Raw genomic sequence first — 10,434 nt, 5'->3', positions numbered from 1 at the left:
TGGTCTATCAAAATGATTTTAATAAGATTTGCCGGGATGGTCTGAAGATGATCTGAGCCAATTTGTGTGAAATCAGACCACCTGTCTACGAGGAGTTTGAAAAAGTAGTTTTTTTTTTTTAAAGAAAGACAAAAATTGATACCAAATATGGCATAATTAGTATGATTGTTCTCGGTATGACTCAAGGAATCTTTTAAGACCAGTTTCAATAAAATACACAAAAATATTCAAATGCTACTAGCATTTATTTACTTTTTTGAGTAGCTTATGTTCCTTATGACAGATGCTGAGTTTCGTAATGATCAAATACAGCATTTTATATTAAAACTTAAAGTGGCCGATATGGGACGGTTGGGTATCATTCCACTCGGGATGCTGCGCTAAATCAAAAGAAATATTTTATGATTTTTGTGCAAACTGTTAAGAAGTTATAAGCATTTTTTTTCATATCTTCTGACCAGTAGGTGGCGCTGTGCTGAAACTCTGCACGTATCCTCAGGTCATGCTTGTGATGACATGTACCAATATTCGTCTCAATACGCTAAAGCGTTGCGGAGAGACAGCACTACGGCCATTCTGACGTGCTCTTTGTTTAATTTGTTGGTGTGTTATTCCAGAACGGTTTGGTTTATCAGAAATCTTTTAAGAACGTTTTGCCAGAACGGCCTAAAGATGATCCGTGCCAATTTAACTGAAAATCGGACAAACCGTCTAGGACGAGTTTGAAAAAGTAGTTTTTTCAAGAAATTAAAAAAAATGGAGGACAGAAATTGTTATAGTATAATTAGTATGATTGTTCTCTAATCTTTTAAGATCAGTTTCAATAAAATAGAAAATAATCAAAATGTGCTGCTGCTTTTTTTTTTTTTTACTTTTATTGAAAATTCAAAATGGCGGAAAATGTTAATTTTCCTCATGATGGTAAATGACGTCATAGGATTATGGAAGCTTGTTTCCGCCACTGAATAATAAATAAATAATAATAATTGCGACTTTTTATCTCACAATTCGGACTTTTTTTCTCACAATTGTGATATATCAAGTCATAATTGTGACTTTTCAGAATTGCGAGATGTAAAGTCAGAATTGCATGATATAAAGTCGCAATTGCGTGTTATAAAGTCAGAATTGTGAGATATAAACTATTCTGAGGTAAAAAAAAAAAAGTCTGTCTTTTTTTCCCTTAGAATTGGACTTTAGATCTCACAATTCTGAGAAAAGATGTCAGAATTGCGAGATATAAACTCGCAAGTATAATATAAATTATAAAGTCAGAATTACGTGATATAAAGTCGCAATTGCGAGGAAAAAAGTCAGAATTCTGACCTTATAACACATAATTGTGACTTTATTTCACGCAATTCTGACCTTATATCTCGCAATTCTGAGAAATAAAGTCAGAATTGCGAGATGAAAACTCGCAATTGTGAGATAAAAAGTCGCAATTATCTTTTAAAATGTTTTATTTTGTGGCGGAAACAAGCTTCCATATAGAATGCAGTTGAATCGTGTTGATCCAATAAATCATAGGAATCTTAAGGGCTAGGAGCCAAATTCATTCCTAAGTTATTAGCATAAACATAAGTGCAACTTCAGAGAGATGGTGGCGCTAGAGGGATTGAGTTAGAAACTCCACATTTGCCATGATAACAGTTCAGACGGCCCTCTATCTGTGCGGCAAATTGAATAATTCCCCTGAAGCGGGTCTATAGTCTTCAGCTCATATAGCTTATAAACACTCAGCGGTGAATGACTGGGCTAGTCGAGTGTGTGATGTGAGTTCCTCTAATGAGTGTTCATTTCCACAGCACTTACAGAGGTCCACACTCCACCTAATGCTTTAACTCTCCAGCGCGGAGGACATCGGGAAGGTTGAGAGCTCTTAACGGCAGGCACTTCATCATAGCGCTTCTGAAGGGTCAAATGTGAATTCATTGAGAACAAAGACCTGGAATACAGCATCACGAAACACACACACACACACACACACACACGTGCCTCAAAACAGGTTAACACTCACCATATCCAAAATGCTTAACGCATCCTGTATTAATTTATTATGCACATTTTTCTATTCAGTCTCATTTTGAGTGTGCAGACAATATTACTCAATCTCACACACAAAAGAAATTGTGCGCAAATGATTCTAGCTGCAAAAATAGCATAAAACCACTTATAACTACCACAGCAAACACAATGAACCAGTGCTGGGCATCAGTCATGTTCACTAGTGTTGTGTTCGCCCCATCAGATCAAGGCCGGCTGTTTGATAGCCGTGTCAACTACCAACCCTATTAACCCCTGCCTGACTGATAGAGCTAGTGAAGGCCTGGAGGAACACAGTGAGGAACAGTAATACATGTAATCAAAAAAATGTGAGAATGTTGAGATGTTTGTTCTAGGAAACGAGACACACTGAGGAAGAGCATCATCATCATCATCATCTCCTCATCGACTCACAGACTCTGACATCTGGAACGTCTAAGCCTCTGCTCCTTTACATGCTAAATATGTTTCTGTTCATGCATACATGAGAACCATACATCATGTGATTATGTAAATTATGCATGCATATTCGTCTCGGCTGCAGATTAATACATTTCACTGGTTAATTCCAGGCGTCACATTAGAGTTGAAGGATCGCTTTAGTAATCTAGTCATCGAGTACGGGCTTTACATTTGAGCAGGCTTTAGATACTTTCCATTGAATATAGTTGACTACACACACACACACACACACACACACACACATTAAACCGACCCCTAAACCTACCCATCACACACACAGGTGCAAACACACTCTCTCTCACACACAGACGCACACACGCTAACCCGACCCCTAAACCTACCCATCACACACACACACACACACACACACACACACACACACACACACACACACACACACACACACACGCACACGCACACACACACACACAGTCAGTTGGTAGATCCTATACTGTATCAGACTCTCTCTCTCTCTCACACAAACACACACACACAGTCAGTTGGTAGATCCTCTACTGCAGTGGTTCCCAACCTTTTTTTGTCTGAGACCCCCTTTTTCCAAAGAAATTTTTTTAGGGCCCCCCTTCACATTTAATGATATTATCGCTCTTGTAAACTTGCAGCAAGGATGACAGAATATGTTGTTTTCAAGCAAACGGTATGTTTACTATAACCAGATATGTTTATGCACAAATAATAGCCTATAATATTGAAAATACAATAACAAAAACATCAGTAGGCACTTTGTAATTTAAAAACGTAAGCCTAGGAGTAGCCTATAAAGTGGCCCTATTTAAAAATGCAATAACAAAAATATTCACACTGGTGTGTAGGTTAAAAAAAAAAAAAAAAAAAAAAAAAAAAAAAAAAGTATATAGGCTATTACTAAATGACTGCTGTCTGGGACCTCAATACTTGCATGTTATTTGTGAGGCTTTATCAATGTGAGGCTTTATTTTTGACGCTTTTGGCGCTATAACGAGCGATAATAAACTTGCGTTTATAATAATGCGTCTTTCGGAAGAACATTGTAGCCGGAACTACTTCTCTCTGTGTACGTCTATGACGAGTCACGCAGGTACTGGGCTACTCCGCAGCGGCAGCGATCCGAACCAGTGTGAAATAGTCCCAATGTAAACACTTATTATAGGTGTACCATAGTGGTTCAGATAAGACAAAAACACGGATTGGAAAATGGATTCATGATGAACTCGCTCATTATATACATTTTGTAAATTTTGAACAGAAAAAAGTTAAGGACTTGTATTTAATGCTCATTGCTCAAAACTATTCAAAATACGACGCGACCCCCCACAGAGCTCGCTGAGGCCCCCTTGTGGGCCGCGACCCCCCTGTTGGGAACCACTGCTCTACTGTATCAGACACACACTCACACACAAACACTCTCTCTCTCTCTCTCTCTCACACACTCACACACACACACACATAGGCCTATTAACCCGACCCCTAAACCTACCCATCACACACACACTCACACACACACACACACACACACACACACACACACACACACACACACACACACACACACACACACACAGTGAGTTGATAGATCCTCTACTGTATCAGACACACACTCACACACAAACACACTCTCTCTCTCTCTCTCTCTCTCTCTCTCTCTCTCTCTCTCTCACACACACACACACACACACACACACAGTCTCACACACAGCAGGAGATTGATGAACTCTTATTAGCATCAAGCGTCCCGGTGACACACAGGAGAAGCATTAAAAGCTCATTTCTCCCGCGCCGCTCCTGATGTATTCCTGACTTCTCTGAACATAACCTCTGTGCTGTTCATCCTCTCAGGGCGAGACGCCACAACACACCCGACGGGCGAACTGTTCAAACGAGCGACATTAGTGGGATTAAACCGCGGGACAGTGAACGAGGGGGCGAGAGACATGTGCTCAGAGCTAATCTGTGTAATGAACACTGACAAAAGAAAGAGGTTGAATCTGCCATCCATCATGAGCAAACGGCCCTCTAGCGGCCCAGTGCACAACACAACACACACACACACACACACACACACACACTCACTCATCAAACACACACACAGTCAGGCAGATCTGACCCAGTGAGAGAGACAAACACTGGCGCACTACCTTTGCTTGTGCTGGCACTTTTTATATAATGTTGAAAGTAACCAAATTTGGATTGTTTTGCAATGGGTCAAATACGGATTAACCCAATAATGGGTTATCTGACCCAGCAGGGTTGGGTTGCTCATTTAAATTAATGCAGGAATACCATCTTGTTCCCAGACATTAAAAACATGTTTTAAGGGACGTTTTGCTAACGTTCCCATTAAGAATTTAAAACATTTCTGAATGTTCTTACAATGTTTAAAATGGCCAGTTTCTGTTTTTCTCTTTATTATGCATGAAACATTCCATTATATCATTCGTCAAACATTAGTGCAACGTTAAAAATCATTATCACACATTCACATTTAAAATGAATAAATGCACATCTCTAAAAGCGAGTCGCTGGAGTGTGAATAACATCTCCACTCAACAAACTGATGTTAATATAGTTCTGGACTAAATGAAGTGTGAACTCCTCTCAGATTACAACAGCAAACGCAGATCTGGATCAAAGCTCCTGTCGAACACACACGTTTATGCAGAACTCTTTGATAAAGCCCTGCATGCACAACATTTCATTTTCTCCAATTGTCTTGGTAAGTTATCCACGGTTGTCCTGAAGCACGTGTGTTTCTCCTGAAGCAGTTTCAGAGGGTTTCACACACACACACACACGTTTATTAGCAGTCTTTACTCTTGTCATGAAGAGATTCCACTGGATCTTACTAACAATCATTTCATTTGCACAAACATAACAGTCACATTTTTCAAAATGCAGAAGTAAAATTTTTTTTTTTATTATTGTTGCATTTGCTTTCTCACGGCTGTGTTTATGCAAACTAGTGTTGGAAACAGCAAACATGTTGACTGTATTTGTGCATAAATGGTAATCCACAGATTTTTAGAGGTTTGTTCAGATTATTAACAATTTGGGCCCTATCTCGCACCCAGCGCAATTGACTTTGTACACGACACATGTGTCATTCCTATTTCTCACCCGACGCACAGCGGACTCTTCCCTCCACAGACGCACGTCGGTAAACTAGGAAATGAACTTGCGCTCCCGGGGGCGGTTCAGGGAAAAGAGGAGGCGTGTTCCAGCGCAAACGTTCCCTGGTGCTATTTTGCAGTTTCAGAAAACAATTCCTCCACTGACCAGGAGAAACCTCGTCTAAAGTCGGTGGCGCGTTATTCAGATGCTGTTTTAAGGGCGCATGCTTGGCCATAATGTAGCGTTTGCACAACGCTCATACACTTTGCTTCTCTCATCTACACACAGACGCAACAGTTCTCATTTTTATAAATCCATACATTATTACGAGGAAAAATATTCCACACGAGGGAAATCATTGTTGTGTCCATGAAGATGTGAAAAATAGGCATAAATCTAGCTTACACATTTACCCAAATTATCATACGCCTGTTTAACCGAAGCTAATCTGGGTGTGTTTCTCCATCCCCAATGTCACTTCTCTGTGTTTTACGGCCCTGACGAGAACGCCGGTCTCCTCGGCTGTGAACCGCTCCTGGCTAATCCGCCGTTATAATAGCAATCCGCCATGGAACAAGCGCGCCTGCTCTTAAAGGGAACGTGAGATGTCGCTCTGATTGGTTTATTTCACGTTACGCCCAAACCACACCTATGAGTAATGAAGCGACTTCAGACCAACACATTTTAGATTTGCGTCGGAGAGTCATTTATCCCGCCGGTATAATAGCAACAGCGCCCGAGATCCGCCCACAAAGTTACTTGCGTTTCACACTTGATACTTGCGTTTCAGATCGTTAAAATAGGGCCCTAAAAAAGCAGAAGCAAAACTGATCTTTCCCTCAGCGAACAGAACAACCGTCAATGCAGAAATAAACATGAATTACAGACACTAAATCCCTTCCATCCTTTCCTCCTCAGCATCGAGTTTGTGTCTCTAAATGCAGCTGATAAGGAGTAAAATCAATCCATGTTAAATCATTAAACGTCAGGATAATCGCAGCTAACAGTAAATCAATGAGCGAATGCGGGATGATCACTGCAGAACGCTGAAACGCGGCCGCTAAACTAGCATGACAGCTTCAACAGTCCTGATTCACTCAGTCCGCGAGCTCGACTCAAGCCTCGTGTTTTACACCGGCGCAAGAGTGTGAGGACACACACTTACATGAAGGCCGATACTGCACACACACAGACACACACACTGTTAAGGCCTTTAGTATTATGCTAAAGTTATAGATCTGACCTCAGGGCAGATCGACATGAAGTGTGCTTACTTTGTAGTGCCCGAGAGACGCTCAACAACACATGAAAATCAATATGAATCAGCAACACTGACCTGAGGACCAGCATACACACATAAACAACCAATAATTCATCCGTGCATCTGTTTAAAACATCTTTTATTGAAACGAAAGCCGGTTTCAGACGACAGCCTCATGGATTATAATGAGAGCGATTCAGTTTCTTCAATGCAAATCAGTAAACAGTAAAATCACTCTTCCATGGCATTATTCGCACTGCATTCTCAGCTGAAACGTGTTTTTTTGACATTCTGCAGAATGGCAACGCTGTGATTAATCCTGAACTCTTTTCTCGAGCTGAGCCGATCACAATCTCACGTTCATCATCCCGATATAATGGCACTGGGAAAAATAATAACTCAATCTGAGGATTGCCGAGATCGATGGCGAATCCATTCTGCAGCGTGAGCTTGTGTGGAGCAGACGCTGGTGTTTATCAGCCGGACACGAGGCCAGAGGCGTTCATCAGCTCCAGATCCCCGACGCCGACAGCCCAGCGCTGATAACTCCAGGAGACGCACTGGGTCTGTGTCCAGACCGGCACTGGAGCGACGGGGCGATAAGGGCATCCACTGCGGACCAATACACACACCGGCCGAGGTCACACACGCTGTTTATCAGCTCAAGAATCACACACACACACACACACACACACACGCACACTCGTGTACATCTATCTTTATGAGGACATTCAATGACACAATCTCTAGCCGCTTACCCTAACCTTACCCATCACAACTAAGTGCCTAACGCGACCCCTGACCCTAAACCGACCCTTAACCTCATTATAACCTTATCCCTAAAACCAAGTCTTGACCCTCAAACAGGCCTTTAAAGGCTCTCAGAGACTGAGGACCGGCCAACACGTCCTCACTGTACTCTCTCTGTCCTCACTCCAGTGGGCTAACACTCAAACTGGTCCTCACAAAGATAGTTGTACAAGCAAACACACACACACACACACACACACACACATACACACACACATACACACTCACACAGGTAGATATCTGTCTACGACCTGGGGCCGGTTCCATGATGGTAGTTGAACAAACTCAGGGTTACAGGATTAGTTTCGAGTTGATTACAGTAACAGAGATTGTTTAGGCTTGACAGCAGCTCTAGAATAAAGTTATTGTCCAGATAAAGTTAGTTTTGATTGATGTAAAGATCATTAGTGGTTAACTTAGGGGCCGCTAACACAAACTAGCAGTATTAGAGTATTAGTGATGTTAATATCTACTGACTCTTTATTCTGATGCTCCTCTACAGATATTCTACTGACTACTAACTTTACAAGTACAGGTCCACGTATTCTCCTAACCTGAACCCTAAACTAACAGTCCACTGATACTCTAATCAGAGTTAGTTTGCATGCAGTTTTAGTAGAATATCAAAAGTGTAACCACAAAACATTACTTCTGAATATTCAAAACATCTTTTTTTTTTATGTTTTCAGTGTTCTCTGAAAGTTCCGAAACTAGTAATATTAAAAAAAAAACTTTATAAAAAATAAAATGTTTCAGACGTTCCATGACCGATGTATAAATAATGTTTTTGTGCTAACATTTTGAGAACATTATGAAAGACCAGATAACATTGAACGAACATTATATTAATGTCACTGGAAGAACGTTTGTTCATGACTTTGAGTGAATCTTGCCAGAACGCTCCTGGTTATCTGTGGACATTTTACACATTATTCACAAAAACATAATTTATACATCACTCATATAATGTTGTTCTGAAATGTTTCAGTTGTACGTTCGTCTAACGCTTTGTAAATGTTACTCCTTGTTTCAGAACGTTCAGAGAACATCAAGAGGAACATTCCCATAATGTGTGAAGAATGATGTTCGGATAATGTTATGATGGTTCGGATGATGTCCACAGTGCATTAACTAATGTTAACAAGATTTTAATAAAGTATTAGTAAATGTTGCAATTAACATTGAGTGCATTTCATTCTTAGTTCATGCTAACTAGTTAATGTAACTGAACCTTACTGTAAGTGTTACTGTGGCGTTTTCATCCTGTACTGGGAATGCTAGCTTGGATGAGCTGGTTCTGGATCTCAGGCGCTGTAACACACCAGTAGATCATCAGTGTTTCCACAGCCGCTCCAACACAATTACACCAGATCCACTATAAAACCACTGACCTGGAAACTGCTGAGATGTTGATTACGGCATGATTTAATAAACCATAAAGACGTCATAACAGACCATTACACTAAACCAAGAGCCTCACAGTATCATCCACAGTATATTCACACAGATGAGTCCAACGTTAACACACACTTACACCATAAGGCCTCATAGACTTACACCAGCACAGTCTTTCAGAACTAAACAAGACCTTCACAATGAAGTCTGATCAAATATTAGTGATGTTGACTTAGTAAACACTATTAAATCTGATCCTCCAATGTTGTAGTTGTGTTACACCGACTCGCATGCGTACGGTAATGAAGTGCTGCTAATGAGCTGTCACACATGATTCACACTGAGTCCCGGACGCTAATTGCTAATTAGGAAATGCGGAGGTGTTCTAAACGAAGTAAACCCGCCCGGGCCGTCCGTCACACACACACACACACACACACACACACACACACACACACACACACACACACACACACACACACACACACACACACACACACACTTCCTCTGATTAACTTCAATTAAAGAAGAGAGATGCGCAGAGATGGTATCAGTGACGTCTGATGTCATTGTGTGTGTGTGTGTGTGTGTGTGTGTGTGTGTGTGTGTGTGTGTGACAGGAAGTGAGTGACAGCCAATCAGCAGCGAGTCCCCTCATTTCCTGCTTCAGTGGGGAAATGAGATCTCTGTTTAAATTATTATTGCAAATGAAAGATTACAGACATTAACAGTGGGGGTGGAGTGGGGGAAATCATAAGAGAATAATTTTGGCTCCACAAATCAATACAATATTAGGCTACATTTTGTCATTATGAAAAAGGTTATTATGAAAGGTTCCTTACAACAGTCTCAAGGATATTATACGTGATATCATCTGTCATCCAAACCAACACAACTGAGTCAAAGTCAAGCAAAACTTTTGATATCAAGTTACTAAATACATTTAGACACTTTTATTAGTCAAATATGTGTATAATAATCCATATAATCCAGTGATAACGAATGTTTACCTCAGACTCACTGCATTCACTCAAGATGGCTCCTAGTTAAGAGTCCCTGCACTTCCTGCTGTGGAGGAAACAGAAGAACAGCAATATATAGAGTAAAAGTCCCTGTAAACACATTCTCAGGGATGAAACAGAACATAAAGTCAACACAGTTACAGTTTTAACAACATATAAAGGTTTAATTTTATATAATGGATGTTTATATTTACTCCAAAAGCGCTGATGTGTGACAGTGCCATAAAATCCAAAATAAACACTCTTATGCATCAAATGACAGTAAACATGAAGTCTACACAGTTTATTTTATTAATGTGAAACATGATAGAGCCAAATTATAAGGTTATT

General features: G+C 40.5%; 1 protein-coding gene across 1 annotated transcript; it reads right to left on the bottom strand.

The window, feature by feature from the left end:
* Window positions 1-6,412: 6,412 nt before the first annotated feature.
* Window positions 6,413-9,659, bottom strand: LOC308684343 (uncharacterized protein). Its single transcript, XM_081355501.1, has 3 exons — window positions 9,079-9,659; window positions 8,924-8,998; window positions 6,413-7,489 (listed from the first exon to the last, which is right to left on the bottom strand). The coding sequence occupies exons 1-3, from the start codon at window positions 9,133-9,135 to the stop codon at window positions 7,277-7,279; spliced, it is 345 nt and encodes a 114-aa protein (XP_081211627.1). The 5' UTR covers window positions 9,136-9,659; the 3' UTR covers window positions 6,413-7,276.
* Window positions 9,660-10,434: the final 775 nt, after the last annotated feature.

Source organism: Scardinius erythrophthalmus, assembly GCF_964197995.2.
Source record: "Scardinius erythrophthalmus genome assembly, chromosome: 24".
NCBI classification, from domain to species: domain Eukaryota; kingdom Metazoa; phylum Chordata; class Actinopteri; order Cypriniformes; family Leuciscidae; genus Scardinius; species Scardinius erythrophthalmus.
Note: the sequence above shows the minus strand (reverse complement) of the source record. Positions and strands in the feature narration are given on the sequence as shown.

Bases quoted from the DNA above. Each gene is read 5' to 3' on its own strand.
- LOC308684343 (XM_081355501.1), bottom strand. From the start codon at position 9,135: ATGACGTCTTTATGGTTTATTAAATCATGCCGTAATCAACATCTCAGC. The intron at 8,999-9,078 runs GTCAGTGGTTTT...GGTGTGTTACAG, and splicing joins AACATCTCAGCAGTTTCCAG to CGCCTGAGATCCAGAACCAG. The intron at 7,490-8,923 runs GTAAGGTTCAGT...ATTGGTCCGCAG, and splicing joins ACGCCACAGTAACACTTACA to TGGATGCCCTTATCGCCCCG.